This window comes from Aulonocara stuartgranti (genome assembly GCF_965226115.1).
Source record: "Aulonocara stuartgranti genome assembly, chromosome: 7".
NCBI classification, from domain to species: Eukaryota; Metazoa; Chordata; class Actinopteri; order Cichliformes; family Cichlidae; genus Aulonocara; species Aulonocara stuartgranti.
Window position 1 is genome coordinate 17,296,894 of NC_138945.1, and position 19,558 is coordinate 17,316,451.

Here is a 19,558-nt window from a genome sequence, read left to right on the forward strand (position 1 = left end):
CCTTTCCTTAACACCAGATGCATCAATTGGAGCTTTGTTTGTTTGTTGTTTTTTTAAGGTTGGCTACTTCTTTTACTTCTTTTTGTCTTGTACTTCCTCAAGTTTTTAATGACACAGTGCACACCATGCTGGAAAATGCCACATTTTCAGCTAATAGCTCTTTGGGAATCACTTTGTTGGTGAAACAGTACTATTTTAAGTCTGTCAAACTGTATTATCTTTGGCAATTTTCAGTATGTTGCGCTAATTAGCTAGGAAATCCCAACCATTAGCATAGGGTATGGTTAGGTTGCCAGATGATTGTGAGGAACACAGAAAGACACCAGTTTAGCTCAATGTGCATGTCTTTGGACTGTGGCAAAGAGCTATGGCGTTATTTTTGTGCCACTATTCTGAGCGCACGTAAAAAAAATTTGCAGGTGCAAGTGTTGCATTTTGAGGAGAAATTTATTTTGAGCGAAGAAAAGCTGAATTTGAGTGAACAAAATTCATTGCTGCGTGCAAAAAATTTATTTCAGTGTTTGCTATTATCCACACACACAATAGCAGCCCCTCTCGCTCAGTTTTTGCACTTGCGCTCGCTCGCAATGTGTCGCTCACGCTCTCAACATTTCAGCCCGTGCGCGCTCAACTCGTTCTGTACACCGTTATATTTGTGCCACAAAACCAGCCAATCACAGACTTGGATGCAAAAAAAATCTGATTGGCTGTTTTCGTCTCCAACCAGCTCGAAATGACGAAATGCAATATCCCAGAATCCATTTCGTCCAAAACTCAAACGAGGCAGTGGCGGAGGAACACAGAGTGGCAGAGTTTGAAATATTACTCTTTGTGGGTCACAAAATAAACTTTTAAGATATTTTCATGCGAGAATGGTGCTGTGTAAACTTCTAATATCTGCTCGATTTATCAAGACATCACATATTTGCATAAGTGCTCTAACGTTTTTGGAGATGCCTGTTACCCACCAGCTGACCGAATACCTGGACTGGCCATTGGGCATTTACCCGGCATTTGCCCGGTGGGCCAATGGTGATTTTTCATTTTTATGTTAGTTTGTTTGTTTTTGTAATGGTATAAACAATGAAAGGTGGTGGATTAGCCAGCTGGTAATAATCAACTCTGGGCTGGACCAATTACAATACATCCGTATTGAGGGGAAAAGACTTCAGCGAGAATAAAAAAGACACAAAGCTGGAGTTATTCTGTGTCTTAGCTGCCTCTTCTCTCCTCATTCTCCCTCTCCTGTTGCTACTTCAATCATGAAACTGATCAATGATCAGCTGATCGTCTCTCTTGTTTGTTTATCTCCCACTTTGCGCCAGAAACAGGAAACCAGCGGATGTTGCGCTAAACAACAGCAGCAGCACGTTCAAAATTGATCAGCTGTTGTTAGAATTTATTTAAAATTAATTTCTAGTATCAGCTGATATTTGCTGGAGCCACAGCTGTAAAGCTGGAAACATGAAGGTGATACAAATCATACATATATACCAACAAAACAGTGCACATCACTGTCACAACAGCGTTTGTTTTCGTTCAAAGGCTTTATGGTTTTTCCAATAATACCTGGTGGTGTAGTCGGTGATTTTTTTGTCAGTTCAGCCTTATATATTATGTTTAACCCGAGTTCCCACCCGGTCAGCTGGTGGGTAACAGGCATCTCCGAAAACGTTGGAGCACTTATGCAAATATGTGATGTCTTGATAAATCGAGCAGATATTAGAAGTTCACACAGCTACATTCTAACATGAAAATATCTTAAAAGTTTATTTTGTGTCCCAGAAAGAGTAATATTTCAAACTCCGCCACTCTGTGTTCCTCCGCTACTGCCTCGTTTGAGCTTTGGACGAAATGGATTCTGGGATATTGCATTTCGTCCTTTCGAGCTGATTGGAGACAAAAACAGCCAATCAGATTTTTTTGCATCCAAGTCTGTGATTGGCTGGTTTTGTGGCACAAATATAACGGTGTACAGAAAGAGTTGAGCATGCACGGGCAGAAATGTTGAGAGCGTGAGCGACACATTGCGAGCGCAAATACAAAAACTGAGCGAGAGGGGCTGCTATTGTGCGTGTGTATATGGATAATAGCAAACACGGATATACATTTTTTGCATGCAGCAATGAATTTTGTTCACTCAAATTCAGCTTTTCTTCGCTCAAAATAAATTTCTCCTCAAAATGCAACACTTGCACCTGCAAACCTTTTTTACGTGCGCTCAGAATAGTGGCACAAAAATAACGCCATAAAGAGCCAGGTATCTGGAGAGAACCCCACAGACGCAGGGAGAACTCCACACAGAAAAGCCCCAGCTGGTTGCTGGATTCAGGATCTTCCACGAGCTCCTAGCTGTGATTTTCAAAATTAAAGTTATTATGAATACAGAAAAATCTGGGCAGATTTTGATCCACTGTGCAATATCCAGGAAGTGTCTGTTTTTTTTTTTTTGATGAAGCATTTTAGTTAGATCAAAACTGGATTGAAGGGGAAATGATGTATGCACTCCGCATTGGACGGGAAACCATCTCATCTGAAGCAGGTGACTGTGTTTTTTCAACTTTTGGTATCTTTGAATCCTGAATCTGACCACTGGGCACCGGTAAGGCTAGTCATTAGTAGATGGACCGATCCGATATTACCTATCGGTATCGGTCCGATACTGACCCAAATTACTGGATCGGATATCGGCGAGAAATAAAAAATGTAATCGATCCATTAAATATCAATAAAGGACCTCACAAAACTTGCTACACAGCGTAACTCGGCTCATAACTGTAGCACGTGATAGAGCAGCTGTGTGTATTTGTAGCCTTGCTACCAAACCAGCATTTCATCTCAGAGAAAGTGATCCCAGAGAGAAGTAAAGTAAGTGTATAACATTATCTCTGAATGTCTGTAAAGCATTCCCATGTTAAGCTTAACAACAGACATGTGGAGCGACTGCCTCTTCTCTCTCTCTCTCTCTCTCCTGCTGCTACTTCAATCCTGAAACTGCTTAACGATCAGCTGATCGGCTTTTCTGTCGGAGTCCGTCTCTCTTCTTTGTTTTTGGCCCATTTTGCACCAGAAAGAGGAAACCAGCGGCTGAACAACAGCAGCACATTTAACCTTGATAAGCTGTTGTTAGAATTTATTTAATATTACTTTCTACACCAGGAACATTTTCTGCGTAGCTGACGGCTGGTAACTGTGCAGGGGCGGATCTAGCAAAGTTTAGCCAGGGGGGCCGATAGGGCATGAACAGGGAAAAGGGGACACAAAGACATACGTTTCTTTCTTATTCTCATTTAAAATGTCTAGCTTTTAATAAATAATTATCTGACTCTTACACCCAAAGTTTTAATCTGATGTATAGAAGTCCATTACTGTATATAGTAACTGTTAAGTCTAATATACCCTAGTAAGCTATAGTACTTTTTCCTTTGTGAAAGTACCATCTGTGCAGTCTGCAATTCTGTTGAAGAAAGATGTTGAATCTATTTAATTATTCTTGAAAAATAAGTTATTTCTGTACATTTTTCCCCCCTGCATCAAATTAAATTTGATTAGATCGATTAAGCATCATGAGGTGGAGGGTGGGGGGTGGTTCCCTATTTTTTTTTTGCTGGGAGTTTGCAACCCTATTAGTTAGGTTGCTTAATATTTCTGCTAAGTACTCTTTAAAATACCAGAATAGGGAGGATGGTGCAGGTTTAAGTTTATTAGATTGATCAGTGTTGCTGAACTATGACATATTTTGGACACAGTGTATTTTTTACATACAGGTATAACAGAATAGCTTTAGTGTTGTTATTTATTTAAACTTGGGTATAAACTTATACAAAATGCAGCAAGATATTAAAAAAACGTTTTGATTAAAAAAAACACTATTGGATTCATATCGGTATCGGACATAAAAAAAAGTGGTATCGTGCCATCTCTAGTTATTAGTAGTAATAATGCTTTTTTTTGTAGTTTAGCGTTTTTAGAAGCCTGACATGCTAAACATGTGCCTTTGCTGCAGGGAGACACTTGTTCCACTTGGGCAAAGAAATAAGTGAGCTTCACAGAGAACAAGAAGGCCTTTCCTGTAAAACACACCAGTTCGTGTGGTTGGCTGTTACAAATAAACCTAATACAATTTGAATATTTTCAAAGTACATTTCTATTTTCTTTCTGTTGCACTTAGAACAGTTATGATGTTTTTTTAAAAAATATAATTTTCAGCTCACTTTACAGGAATTTCAACAAAATTGCTACAAGCTTCAGGCCTGTTTTAATTTTTTACCCAATGTGGGGAATGACAATCAGGCAGTATGTAGGTCAGACTTGCTGAGCGAAACAGACACTACTTAAACTGTACTTCCACAAAAAAAAGCTGCCTTTGCCTTTGGACCCTGCTACTGAGCATATGTTCTCTCTAGCTGTTTGTCATCTATCACAGCCTGCCTGAGTATTTAATGAACACGTGATTCATCTGTTACACTGTCAAACTAAGCTCCATTTATTCTATCAGAGAAGCAGAATAAGTGTGATGGATACCAGCACGTGTGAGGCGATGAGACAAAAGACAGAAAGGCACACGATTTTAAAATAGCTAAATAAAACTTTAATAGGTCTAGTTGCAAATGTACATAAATTGCACAGCCACATTTTGTCAACACAAACTCCTCTGTACATTATTGTTTTGTCACTGTCGTCAAAGGAAGCAGAATCCAGCAAATACTTTATACTTTCAACATACTTACAAAAGTATTTTCTACAAGATAATAGAAAACATACAACATCTCTTACTTTATTTATAGCTTTATATTTCAATTCATCTTTAGTCGGATTGGCTGAACTGTGTGTGAAGAGAGACCTCATGGTTTCCTGATTTATAAAAGTAGACCATAAAAAAAACAAAACAACAACAACAAAAAACCAACACAAAACAAAACTGAAACATGAGGAGTCGAATTATAAACCAAAAACTGCAATGCCTCTTCTACTTGTATCTGTTTAAGAAGTACTGGTGGGATAAATGTGGCAAGGTTGTATCAGTGTAACTATTGTAAACTTCAAAGTGAGACTATGTGACTTTCATAGTTTAACAGCTACAGGTAAACTGCTAAAATACGTTTGTTTGTTTTTTTGCTAAAAAGCATGAGCTATTTCTTAATTCAGAATAGCTAATGCTATTAAGCTAGTTACTGGTACATATCTTACTAGTTGCTAAAATGCTAAGCTACATACTATATTTTTTAACACCAAAATTCCAAATAATTTGGTCAAATAACAAATATCCCTCAACTTCATGGTGATTTAGTGCCAGTGCAAAGCTACTGATCAGTACGGTACCTTTTTTGTAAAACTGACCTGCAAACATTAGCTAATTGTAATCTTGTGTGTTATATCTTTTATATATGCTAATGCCCAAACCTATGAAAGAAAAACTGTATCAAAGTTATTCTTAGTTACTCTATAAAATCTGCCTTAATGACATATTATCAAATTTATTTTTTTCCCTTTAATGGGCTCCATGTAAAGTAATTAGCCAAATAGTAGAGTTTTAAACAGTCGAGCATTTAGCAGAAATGCTAAGCTATCGAGCGCAACAGTGTCGCCCATGATTTTAATGGCTCTGGTTCCAGAAGTGAATTCCCATTCATTTTCTCCAGTGATGTTTCAGGAAATCCTTATATGAAGAGTTTTAAGCCTTGAACCAAGCCATATAACTGTAAAAAGATGATGTGGCTCAAAAAACACTGTAAAAGACTGACTGTACATAGTTACTTTTAAGAGTGAAAGAACTCCCAAATCTCAGCTTCCCCATCAAAGAGCTTTAAAAAAAAAAAAAAAAAAAAAACTAAAACAAAACAACTAAAAAACAATTTGATCCTTCTTCCTTCCTTGATGGATAATACTTATTGGGTTATGATATATCTCATAATCAAAATCTCTGAGGAGAATATGAATGAGATTCTTACTTCCAGAACCCCACTGTTGACCTCTGTACTAACAGTAACACCAGTGCACCACAGTCTGAAAACAGACTCACTAATGTGCCTTTAACCGTAAAATGTGCCAAAAAATTTGCTAATGGTACCAAACAGTCAGCAAATGCTACCAATGAAAACAGTACGCAGCGTATTTATTGCTATCTAAATTGAAGAGCTGTTTCTACTTGTCAAAGTGACACAGTCTGACTTTCACCTATGCAGATATTTCTACAGGCGGTTAGACGTCGGGTGAGATGTGAAAAGTCGTGTGAACTCATCAGTCTGAGGCAATTTGTTCTGGTTCAGAGAAGGAGGGGTCACATCGTTGAGAATCTCATACAAAATGTTGTGAATTCGCCATATCATAAAAATCCCTTACTTCAATTTTAAACTTTGCCACATTTTTAATCACCTGAAAAAACAACAACCAAAAAAAAAAAGAAGCTAATTACAAACATCAACCACTGAACGTAAAAGTGCATAGAGCTAGACTGATGAGAAATACAGGATTGTGCTTTTGAATCTCGAGACTGGACTCGACTTGGCCTGTAACCAATGAAGAAGTACATCCCAAGAGTCAAACTCCGACTTTTTTTTTTTTTTGGCTAGCAATAACACACTCTAAATACAAAAGAAACCAACAACTTTAAACAGAGAACACTGAAAGGTTAAATTTGATTGTATAGTTCTACCCAATGAGGACAGATGACTTGACTGAGCTGTTTCATATTTACAGTATCCATAATGGTACAGCAGAGTCTGAGCACAAGATACATTTACAAAAAGCTCTGTTAACATTAGGTAAAAATAGTGTGAGCATTTTATTTACACTATCCCAGGCTGCCCAGCCTTTTAATACACTCAGTTACACATCATATATTCACGTCATGTCTGAAAAAAGCCTCTCGTCATCATCATCATCATCATCATCGTTCAGCTAGCAATCAGAGAAAACAAATGGTGACGCTACTATTGGCTATAGAGCAAGGATGAAGCATGCGCGGCCTCACGCTTGATGTATAGTTTGTTACAGAGTGAGAAAAACAGCTACAAAAATATCCAAAATACAGAGATGGTTGGGATGGATGGAGGGATTAAAAGGACCAAACCCTGTGTTAAGACCAACTGTGAGTTAGCATCTTCACATTCAGAAGAACAAGATAAAGAAAGGTGGGAGTAAGAGGGGGGAGAAGGAAAAAAAAAAAAAGCGAGACAACGATGATGTCACTGGGATCACAGTTTGGATGCAGCATACTTCATAACCACGGACAAATAAAGCATCGAGAGCGCAAAAAATGTCAGGACTGGGGGTGTAGGGGGCGCGCCTTGTAACGGCTCATCAGTCCAGTGTATAGTATGAGCGAGCGCGTTTAAGCGCATCTCTCAATAGCTCTTGTGCAACTAGAGAAAATCAGAAAAAGACCACGCACAGAACTCGTGATTGATAATCTTTGCCTTCAAGAGCAGCGATGAGCACCGGGTGAGACCAGATCGCTCCCGTCTCTCGCGCCGTATGTAAAGGGTTACGCGTCGTGGGATTACTCTGAAGGACGACCGAGGTGCTCGCGACTGCTCGGCAGCGTGGCCTCCCTCTCTCCAGGGCTCCAAAGCAAGCTACACGCGACAGTCTTTCCATCGGAAGAGAAGAAAAATAAAACTCGGAAATAAAGGGCTGCTTTTATATTTGAGATTATCAAATATAGGTATATGTGTGTATAATCTATAGAAGGAAAAAAAACTGCATACATCTATTTAAAATTTCATGAATATAGTATCACATAGAATTCATTTAGTTAAGTGTTTATAATACATCTGTAACACGTTTGTTTCTTTACAAATCCACAGTATGAGTTGTGCCAGTATAACTTTTTTTTTTTTTTTTTTTTTTTTTGCAGAAAAAAAGCTGCTGGGGAGATGTGGGAGAAAGTCGAGGTGTGTTCCTTACTTAAGGCCTTTCATGTACCAATAGCTGTTCGCAAAGTGCACTACGTAGGGAAAGGAGGGGGGTGGGGAGGGGGTTGGTCAGGGGATGCTCAGGAACACACACTCGGCAGCGGAAAGGGAAACGTAGATTGTTTTGGATTAAAAATATCAATTTTCTTTTAATAAGCTCTTATTTGGTTCTTTAAAATAAAGCACTAGTAATCCTCTCGAGAAACTAAAGTGATAATCCTCAGTACGTGCTGTTGGTTTTGAAGTGGATCCACCTGGTCATCAAGAAGGACGAGAAGAAGAACGAGAGAGGAGGGTTGCGAGGGTGACCGTGTCTGGCGGTCGTCACTGTGTTTGGGTATATAGTGGTTCGTCCCAGGCTTTGACAGCGGCGTGAATTGTCCCAGCAAACTACGTGCGTCCATTGGCAAACAGCTTCGAGTTCTATATATACACACAAGCTCCGCCCCACCTCCTCTGGCCATCACCCTCATAAATGAAGGCCGTCTGGTGATCTGTCCGTCAGCGTTGAAGTTCTGCCTTTTCTGGCTGGCCCCTCAAAAGAGTGGCGCCCTCACTCCTACACTGTCTCCAACAAAACAAAACAAAAGAAAAAAAGGAAACGTCTGGCTTATAAAACAGACTCACGCACGCACACGCCTGCAGTCTCGCAGTCTTTCAAACAGACATGCATCCACGTATGCACGTAGACATCCACGCGCTGAACAGCTGTACACGCTCGGGCGGTCAACTCTCGCTCGGGGCAGACGCCGGGTCTTTCTTAGCAGTTGCTGCTGTTCCTAAATTCTCCGTTTTCCGTGATCTGCAGTTTGGTGGGGTTGGTGGGGGAGATGCCGTTGCGCGTCTGCATGTTGTAGCGCTCCTTCAGCTGGCTGAGAGCGCTCATCAGACGGGCGTTGGCAGCATCCAGTGATGCTATGCGCTTCTCCTGTGAATGCACATGAACACAGTAAGACCCGGGAAAAAAATTCCAATATTACAGCTTCCTCATCAGTTGGAGGAGAAACGTGACGTTCTTATTCGTCCCCATCCTAACCTGCTGATATCTGCTCTACAACCAAGCTTTGTTAATGTCATGAGCTTGTTTTAAATGAGCGGTAAAGTGAAGCTGACACTGATGTGCAAACAAACTGCAAACTAACTGTCATGTTTATATTTTATTAAGGTTTAGGGTTAGATTGACATGGGTGTGGCTGCTTTGAGTGACAGCTACGTGCTAACTAGGCTGCTAACTGTCTGCGTAGGCTTCCCATCTGGATCGAGGCGCTTTATATTTTAAGGTAAAGACTCCAAAATAACAGAAAATCCCAACAATCAGGTTACACCCTGTGAGAATGCATTTGGCAACAGTTGGAAGGAAAAACTCCCTTTTAACAGGAAGAAACCTCTGACAGACCCAGGCTTGGGGAGGGGCAGCCGTCTGTGGCGACCAGTTGGGGCTGAGGGGAGGAAGACTGGCTATAAAGACCAAGACTGTCATTCAGTTTTAGTAGAAATTTTTTAGTTTGGTTTTTTGTATGCTATTAAGCATTTATTAGCATGTGTTTGTGTTGTGAAGCTGAAGACTATGGATGCAGCTTGCTAACTAAACTAGCATTGACTAACACCCTCGTCTATAAATATGGTGGTCTTTGGCTCCAAAAGACCAACCTGCCAGCAGCCAAATACGCTAATGCTGCTAGAGGCTTTAAAACACAAATCCACAAACCAGTGGGTAGAATCACTGTGATTATGTCCATCTTTTACATACAGTCTTTTGTTGTAAATGGCTAATTACAAACACGCCCCGTTCACGAGGCCTGACTGATCTCCTGTGGTGAAGTTTTAAGTGTACTCTGTGTAGTTTAACGCAGATAAAAACTGCATTTTAAAAAATACATCAACTTCCTGTCAGTTACAAACCCAACGACAAACATTCAAAATTCCTTAAAAATGCTCAAAAAGAACAGTTTTTCTTTTAAGTTAGATTTTCATGCAATTTTACACAAATATGAACCACTGTGGATTATAGAGGTGCTACATGCTGACAGACAACCAGATAAGACACTTTTGTTTTATAAGGAGGAGTGGGAGGGAGCTGAGAAATTCTGCTCAGCCATCCAAGCTTGTCAATGCCACAGCTAGACAGCTATGAATTAAACATCTCTTTGTATTTCAGTGACCCTTTGTTTCCTCATGTAGGAGAAGCAAGTGACAGCACATACAAATTTAAAACGCGCAGATGAAAAGTATCCACAAAGCCATACGCAGCCCGCGGTGGGGTCGCTACGGTGGACTGACCTGTGCGTCGATGATCTTCTGTTTAGAGTCTACCACCGCCTGCATGTCAGAATGATCTTTCTTCAGCTCCTCCTCCACCGACATTAACCTGGGAAGATAAACAAAGACAGGGCAGAGTTAGAGGGGCTGTGAAACGCTGCATCCCAAAATACATCTCAGCAAATCTGCCTCTTCTTCCTCTTTTCCCCTGCCTGCTGATGATGCTCTTCATCTGGAGGTCTTTGTCGTCCTGCTGTCTGCGCAAGCGCTCCTCTGACTCCTCCAGCCGGGCCTGGTACTCCATCAGCACCTTCTGGGCCTGCTCGTCCTGACCCTTCAGACGGGCCTCGTACTCCTCCAGCTTCTGCACCGACGCCCGCAGTTTCTCTTGCAGCACCGCGATCTCCTGCTGGTACTGAACAGAGAAGCGGAGCGTTGAGGACACTCTCATCATCGCGTTTTGTTATCAACGTTATCATCAGCCCTAGCAGCGGGGTCCCCTTCTTCATTACCACGAGACGAGAACAAAAAACGGCAATCTCTCAATCAGACCTGGGACTGTGCTGCTTTGTGTTTGAGATGGAGTATAATTTTGGTCTAGAGGGAATTACTGTGGGACATTTTATATGGAATGTCATGATAGCACATTGAAAAACACTGACTGACATCACGGTGCCTTTGACGAGCCCAGTAAAGCTTTTATTGCCCCCCAAAATACTAAGTGGTGTTAGAAGGTTTCCAAAGGCAGCCTCTGTTCTGGATCTGAAACCAATGACCTACTGAGACATGTAACTGGCAAAAAGAAAGAAAAATCAAAGCAAGAGAGAAGGGAGGAAAAAGGGAATTTTGAATGAATAAAGAGGAGGTGATAAGAAAAGGATGCAACCAGTGAAGCAGAGACTTCTCTTCAGCAAGTAGACTGCATATAAAAGACAGATGTAGCCACCATGACATCATATAGCTCTGAAACTTTTTCATAAAATCAACAGTGGGCTGTAAGCCCGTTTTCCCATACACTTATTTTTAGAATCAGACATGCTCAAAGTGGGATTCGCCCCCTGCTGGCGATTAGAAAGATTGCAGTTTTAAGGCTTATATTGGCTTTAAGACTCAGCAGCTATGGCCATCTTTAATACACAGCCTATGCGTCAGAGAAAAGGAAACAAGTAGAGGAATCAAACATTTTTTGATGTCTAAACAGTCTAAAGCTGGGATGGGCAACATTTTTGGCAACCTGCTAGTGACTAATTCTTGGACTTGCATCCAGTCGTTTTTGCCTAATGATTGCCGGTTGCCAAGGCAGTCACCAACCAGTCTTTAAGCCTGTGCGCTTAAAACATCAAAGATCACACACTGAGAAACCAACTACAAACACGACCTAAACCTGTGGACAGAACCTCCGACATTGCCATTCCTCAAGCCTAACTGCTAAAATATAATTTTATTTATATTATGCCGTATCACAACAATAGTCGCCTTGTTTATATTATAAGGAAAGGCCCTACATTAATAAAGAGAAACCCCTCAATCAGATGAACCCCTATGTGCAAGCACAATCAGATCCAATTACAAAGCGAGGACTTCGCTCACTCTGTACCCGTTCACTCTTATTTACCCATGTCACACTACTGCTTTCCATGGGGATATTTTCCCCATCAGCCCTCTTGTTCCCAGCAGTACGAGTGACCTCCATAGATTCATCGGCTGCTCTACCCTTTTTCCACTTCTCTCTCCATCTCTGATATCCCAGATGTTCTTGTCACTAGATCCCCTGAGAACAAATGACATCTGCTGTATCTGAAGTTCCTTTGTTCTGTCCTCGGTCCCTGCACTGGTCTGCTTCAAATGCAGCAAACATCGACCCAATGTTTTCCTTATGCTGTCTTCTTACCGGCGTTCTCGCTTTCCATCGAACCCAAAGAAAATCAAGCAGCTGTAGCAGCTGTCAAACCTTTTCTGCTATCCACAGAAAAAAAAGAAAAAAATCACCTCCTTTCATCATCCTCTTCTCTCTCTGTATGTGTCGAAAGGGTTAGAACATTTGTTCAAGCAGCTATTTTGACACGTAATGTTTTGTTTTTGAATATTTATCGCCATGAAGATTTTACTAAAATATAACCCTGTGCCTTTGCAACGCAAAGCGCCGCTAAATATTGATGTATTTCAGCCAAAGACACAAAGAAGATCTGACTTATTTCAGTCATACTGTCTCCCTTTGCAGATGTGCATCTGATATTCAAGCAGGCTAAAAAAAATTAACACATATGAATATTGATAACACAGACCAGAAGAAGAGAGAGCTCGGGAAACAAAGGCGATCTGGACAGATGCATCTGTGCAAGTGTTGTCCTGATGTTACGCCTGATGGCATTCCTGGGTTATATTTCTATTATTGCTGACATCCGTGTAGCTCTCACAGGACAGTTAAGTCAAAATAGAAGCCCAACGGAAAACACTGGAAGGAGGTTTGTTCAATTTTGTGGTTTTTAGACTAACCAGCATAGTTAAAAACCAAGAGTCTGTTTTTGTGGAGGTTTCTTCCTGTTAAAAGGGAGTTTTTCCTTCCCACTGTCGCCAAGTGCTTGCTCATAGAGGGTCATCTGATTGTTGGGGTCCTCTCTGTATCTTTATCTTGCAATATAAAGTGGCATGAGGTGACTGTTGTTGTAATTTGGAGCTATATAAATAAATCTGAATTAAACTGAATTTAGTATAATGCAGCCCTGAAAAAAAATACATACTATAAATATTTTCAGTCCCTGAGTCAAAACGTTGCATCATTTCTTCCAGCAACTTTGAGCCCCCGTACTTTCTTAGGCAAGACCAGTTTTACAGTACTGTGTAAAGGTCTCAGGTCCTGTGTCAGGTCTTTGCTGGGTTTTTTCACCCTATTTCTTAAGGAGTTTCAGATACTGTATATCTGCTAGTAGATAGTTTTTAGGCCTTGTCCTCCACATCCAGTTAGCTCATTTTTTTAGGAACATATTGCACACCGTGTCGTTATATGATCAGGTTTGGGCTAGTGGGAATCACTGTGTTGGTGCAAAAAAATGCCATTTGTATCGTCTTTGGCATTTCATGTAGATTAAACTGAAGAAATTGGAACAAAATGATGTGTTTTTGCAACAGGCTGCGTATTTATGCTTGAATGAGTCATAGGTCAGTTTGGAAGCAAAATATAAACAAGTGACGGATGCCTCAAGACTTCTGCACGCGACCGTATAGAGATTCTCGGATGACTCTGCCATTGTGGGCTGTATCAGGGATGGACAGGAGGAGTACAGGAGTGTGGTGGACAGCTTTGTCGAGTGGTATGAGCTAAATCACCTACAACTTAACATCACAAAGACAAAAGAACTGATTATGGACTTTAGGAAGCAGGCTCCTCCTCCTAACCCTGTCACCATAAGAGGGGCTGATGTGGAGATCGTTGAGGACTACCGGTACCTGGAGGTACGCTTGGACTGTAAACTATCACTCGGTGTTGGAGAGCGTCGTGTTCTTTGCAGCTGTGTGCTGGGGAAGTGGGGTGAAGACAGCTGATGCCAACAGGCTGAACAAACTGATTAAAAAGGCTGGTTCTGTCCTGGGTGTCAGACTTGAGAACCTGGAGGTGGTGTCTGAAAGGAGAATGCTAAAAAAGCTTCTTTCTATCATGGACAACCCCTCCCACCCCATGCATGCCCCCATGGTGGACCATCGGAGCAAACGCAGCCAAAGCCTCATTGCCCCGAAATGCAGAACTGACCGCCACAGTAAATCCTTTGTACCAGTGGCAATAAGACTGTATAACTCTTCCTCACTCTGTAGGTGATTTTCCTGAGACTATTACCAATGTTATTCTGTTCCCTTTCAGACTGTGCACCACTAGCACTTTATATAGCCTCTGTAGGAATTATATCTCACTTATCTTAACTGCACTACTGTATAGCTCTGTGTAAATAATCATTCTGTACATACGATAATTTTTAACCCTACAACTGTTTACAACTTGCATAGTTCCCATTTCTGTATAGCTGTATATCTCAGATTTCTGTAAAGTTATTTATTTCATATTCTGTATAGTTTTTCATATTTATATCCTGTTCATAGCCTGTACATAGCTTGTACTCACTACAGCCTGTACATACTTATAGTTATAGAATATTCACAACATACTTCATACCGTGTACATTATAACATACCATAATAGACCCATTTCTGTAATATACTCACATATCTATATTATTGCTAATATATATTGTAATATATCTATATCACTAAAGCACTTCTGGATGGATGCAAACTGCATTTCGTTGCCCTGTACCTGTGCATGTGCAATGACAATAAAGTTGAATTCTAATTCTAATTCTAATTCAATATTACCCAACAGTACCTTATTGAATATTTGTTTCATCCCCCATCATATGCTGCTACTTCCTTTATTCTATTGCACAATACTTTGTCACTTTGTAGAATCGCCTGCACTGACAGTTAAGTTATTTATTCACCAGGATATAGTTATATATATTACTTCGTTAGAGTTATTTGATACTATGTCTTGCACTATCCTACTGTATATTACTGTATACTACTATTCTTACTGTATATATTGTATATCTTATTCATCTGTTCCTCTGTCTCTCCTGCTGCTTTGAGCATGTACATGACAAAAGAATTTCCCTCGGGATAAATAAAGTTATTCTTATTCTTATAGCATGTGAAACTTTAAATCTACATTTTTCGACCAAGCTGATGTTCTAACCTACTTTTCCTTCTGTGTCAAAATCATTTTCAGGTGCTGGGGGGAGTGAGCATTGAGTGATCCTAACAGGAGAGATTCATTAATCAAATTGATTAGATACTCACACTACTAACTAGATTGCCAGGATACCGTTGACACAAATTAAATTAACCATCGAGAACAAAATGAGCACAAAATGTAAACGTATCTGTTATATTGAAACACACACTGTGCAGGTAGTCAGCAAACGCTCTATTTAAGTAAAAATACACGTAGCATTTATTTTTTACATGGGTCTATTATGTCCGTATAGTGAAGACTGTATAGACCATTAGCTGCAGGAGCGTCTAAGCCACTCTCGAACGATTCCTGTCTTGTTAGCGGCTCTGCTATTTTAAGGTGGCTGTGGCTTTCTTTGTTAACACTGAAGTTATTGCCTTCTTTGGTCGCTCTCCCTGCCGGGGCTGCTGGCTTCCATAACGCACGAGCTACGCCGGAATGACAGGTTTGTATTCATCATGGATTTACAAAAAAATACATAAAGAAAAAGAAAAAAGAAGAAGGGTGGGTGGGACATGCGACAAGCCAACCAAAGAATGGAAGCTGAGAGTGAGCGGCTGTAAAGGTAGCTCAGCAGAGAAGCAGCGAACGTAGGCAGAGGAAGCAGCAAAAAGCCTCTTTATGTCCCCGTCTCTCACACCGATGCAAGCACACACAAGCTGCAAGACGTCTGTGTGGATGCTGCATGTGGATACACACACATGCACACGGACACACCTGGTTTGGACAATAAATTCTGTGTTAAACATAGCCAGAAAGGATTAAGGGGACATTTTTTTGGTTTTTTCTGGAGGTGAAGGGAGATTTTAACTCTCACACACACTTCATTTCTAGTTATTTTCAAAGTTTAGCTTTTTAAATGTGACAGAACTGCATAATAATATATACTCTAATATTCACAGCTTTTTGGATTTTACTAAAAAGCCTAACGCATTCATCAAGAAAATGAGATTAATGAAGCCGCTGCTGTCAGCACTGGAGCTTGTTGATATTCTTGCCTGCTATATTTAGCTTCACAATTATTTGCTCATGATAACTACCTCCTGCTGTAGCTATGATTTTCCCGCAGCTGCATAAATGTCCAAAAACATCGCAGATAAACAGCTGGACTATCACCAAAAAGTCAGTTTTTTTCAATTGTATTATTTTGCACAAAATGAAGCCATTTCCCTTACTTTTATGTTGGAAATATGCACACTGTGGCTTTTTGCTGTGACAATTTGGCTCAGAGACAAGGGCAAAGTTTAAATAAGAAAATAAAACCCCCAAAATAAAGAAAAAAAATCGTGAGGTAATTGAGTGTAGAAGGGGGGCTTTTCAGGAAGGGAAGTGTGTGTGAGTGATAAAGAAAAGAAAGGACAGTTCAGTGGGGGGTGTCAGGGCTGAAGGTTGTGGTGGTTTGTGAAAAAGGAGAGGGGAGGGGGGGTGCTGGGGGTAGGGGGTCGGATGGCAGGTTACCTTCTCCACCTGAGTTAGATCCTCTCTGTTTCTCAGTGACTCGGGCTCCATCCCCTCATGGTCTAAAAACTGCACATTCATATTCAATAGCCAGGCTGCTGTGCGGTCCAACGCACTGGGGTTCACTGGGGAGGGGGCCTAGTAAAACCAACACAAAACACACACACACACACACATACACACACATACATGAGAGCAAGTGACGAGCAGGAGGGGAGAGGGGGAGGAGGGAGTTTGCAATATCACCACAGAAACAACAGAAAAAAAACAAAACAAAAAAAACAAAAGAAGCTTGAAATGCATCGACTCATCTGGACTGAAAGCAGCAGGTGGAATGGATACAGGCTCACGCAAACCTGTAGCACACGCTCTCTGAAGCAGGTTTTTAAACACGTGGGAGTGAGAGCAGCTATAGTGTCACACTGGCAGCGAGGGAAAGTAAACACTGTAAGATTCAATACCTGCGCCGAAATCTACCTTGAGGCAAAGGCTAGCAGTCATGTAACATTACTATCTGCTGAGGTTTTTTGTTTGTTGTTGCTTTTTAAAAAAAAAATAATAATAATTTTAGTCAGACACTCATTTGCATTTAAGCAGTTTGAGAGAAAACGTATCTGAATTAAACACGTCAAACTGCACATATTTATACATGTGATGTGAGTGAAACTTTACTAAGCTGTTGGCTTTCGTGTTCTCATTAATGATTCTTCACTATACTGTCCCACAGTAGCAGTAGCAACAAAACATCTACCGTAATTGTCGGGCTATAAGCCGCTACTTTTTGCACAAGCTTTGAACCCTGCGGCTTTTAGTCAGGTGCGGCTTTTCTATGGATTGTCCATGATTTTTGTCATATCGTAAGACGATTTGTTTTGTTTGTTCCGCTGTTGTACGGCACTACGTTGCCTGGCGGAAGGATCGGGGTTCAAGAGTGGTATGTTAGTCACATGTCCGTCCGCCAGGCAACGTAGTGCCGTACGAAGTAGCGCGAAAAACAAACTTCAAAGTAGCACTACGCGTTCAGCGGGAGTCGTGGATGATGAGCGGCGATAAACTTGCAAAAAGCAAGTTATGCCCAACTCCACCGGTGGATTCTGACAGTGTGGAAAAGTGTGAAAACATCCACGATCACCAACGGATTTTGAAGGGCTGGACTGCTGCATGATGAAGAGGAGGACACCGCCACGGCCCTTCTTAGGGTGTTCGACTCTGACACTGACAACGAGGATTTCTTTGGTTTTGAAAGTGACAACGAAGGAGAGAAGCGGAGAGTGGATGACGAAGCCATCCTGAGCCTGTTAGTATCCGACACTGGAGAAGAGGACTTTGGTGGTTTTAGAGCGCAGGAAGAAGAGAAAGATGGTGGTGAATGACTGACTTTTCTTCTTGTTAAAGCCGTGTCACTGCACCTGAGCCTAAAAGGTAGGCCGAATCTATTTTCCTGGTGTGCTGTAGGTTACTGTTATGTACTACATGTGCAAATATGTACCCATAACTTGTTTTTCAAAAATATTAATAAAAGGGGTGTGTCTCCAAACAGCCATCTCTTTCCTGACAATTCGCTTTGTGTATATTCTCTTACATATGATAAGTCAACATTGAAACACCTGCGGCTTTTAGTCAGGTGCGGCTAATGTATGTACAAAACAGGATTTTCCCCTGATTTTAGCTTGTGCGGCTAATATTCAGGTGCGCTTTGTAGTCCGGGAAATACGGTAATGTTATTATAAACTGTGCAGTCCATTTTCAGATATTTAGCATGGCTAAGGAAAGAAAAACATAAGGATTCATCTTTTGGTGCCATGTGTGTAAAAGTCAGATAATTGAGGAACACAGATCAGGCATAACGTTGTGACCACTGACGGGTGACGTGAATAACACTGATTATGTCTTCATCATTTTGTTGATGTGTTAGCAGCAGAAAAAAACGGGCAAGCATGGGGACTGGGTGTTCCCAGTGTGCGGTGGTCAGTATCTATCAAAAGAGCTCCAGTGAAGGAACAGTGGTGATCCAGTGACACGGTCATGGGCGACCAAGGCTCACTGATGCGAGCATCAGAACTGGACCACAGAGCAATAAAAGAACATGGCCTGGTCTGATGAGTCAACATTTTCTTTTACATCCCCAGGTGAGTGTGCATCGCTTACCTGGGGAGACACCTGGCACCAGGATGCACTATGGGAAGAAGGCTAGCTGGAAGAGGCAGTGTGGGACACCTTGGGTCCTGCCATCCATGTGGATGTTACCACCTACCTAAGCACTGTTGCAGACCATGTGCACTCTTTCAGATGAATAATGCGCGCTCTACAAAGCTATAATAGTTCAGGAACAACTTTGAGGCGTTGTCTTGGCCTCCAAAACCTCGCCCCAGAACTGGACAAAGAAGTATCCACAGAGGTCCCACCTCACAGTGTACGGGACTCAAAAGATCTGTTGCTAACATCTTGGTGCCAGATCCCACAGCACACCTTCAGGAGTCTAGAGGGGTGCAAGCTTTGAAGGGTCAGGGCTGTTTTGGGAGCAAAAAGTGGACATAATGCAGATGGTCATAATGTTATGCCTGATCGGTGTATTTATAGCTGAACCACAGTCGCAAAGTGACTGATAAATATTAGCACTCCTAGAGCTACACTCCCCGCCTGGAACTTAATGCATCAATCCATCAATCTACACACACTGGTATTAAAGTCGTCTTGCTTAATGATAGCTGTGAGTGAGCCCTCTACAAATTCAATTTGTTAGTTTTTGTTTTGCTGCTCTCATTAATTCAGTCAGTCTTGGGGCGATACTGTAGACTTTTAGCACACTGGGGAGAGCAAAGCATTACAGCTATTATGCAGATGTTCTCCCCTTCAGCCAGTTTGCCTGGGGCAAAAATTGATTAGTGTTTCTGATTACACCCCAAAGTCCTGACTTTCCAATAATGACTTTGCAATTTACTGTAACTGTTTGTATCCACGAGCTCTGTTTCCCGTTGTCTGGAGAGAGCACGTTTGAGCACATACTGCTCGTTAATAAGATACTAATTGTGCCTCCGCCACCCTCGTTCTCAACCCATTAAACGTAACCAGTAAAACAGTGGTGAGGTGATGAGCTGCCTGTATGCAAATTACTATTATTACATGCACAGTGACTATAGTT

At 41.2% G+C, this 19,558-nt stretch overlaps 1 protein-coding gene across 12 annotated transcripts in view; it reads right to left on the reverse strand.

The window, feature by feature from the left end:
- Positions 1–4,568: 4,568 nt before the first annotated feature.
- Positions 4,569–19,558, reverse strand: part of dab2ipb (DAB2 interacting protein b) — a 179,309-nt gene continuing 164,319 nt past the window's right edge. For 11 of the 12 annotated variants that reach the window (XM_082542352.1, XM_082542351.1, XM_082542354.1 and 8 more), the window contains 4 exons: positions 16,417–16,554; positions 10,388–10,590; positions 10,197–10,284; positions 4,569–8,844 (listed from right to left, as the gene is read on the reverse strand). In XM_082542352.1, coding sequence (XP_082398478.1) covers positions 8,677–8,844; positions 10,197–10,284; positions 10,388–10,590; positions 16,417–16,554 — 597 coding nt within the window. In that variant the 3' untranslated portion in view covers positions 4,569–8,676. The remainder of the gene's footprint in view (positions 8,845–10,196; positions 10,285–10,387; positions 10,591–16,416; positions 16,555–19,558) is intronic. The other variant, XM_082542356.1, reaches the window with a different exon arrangement.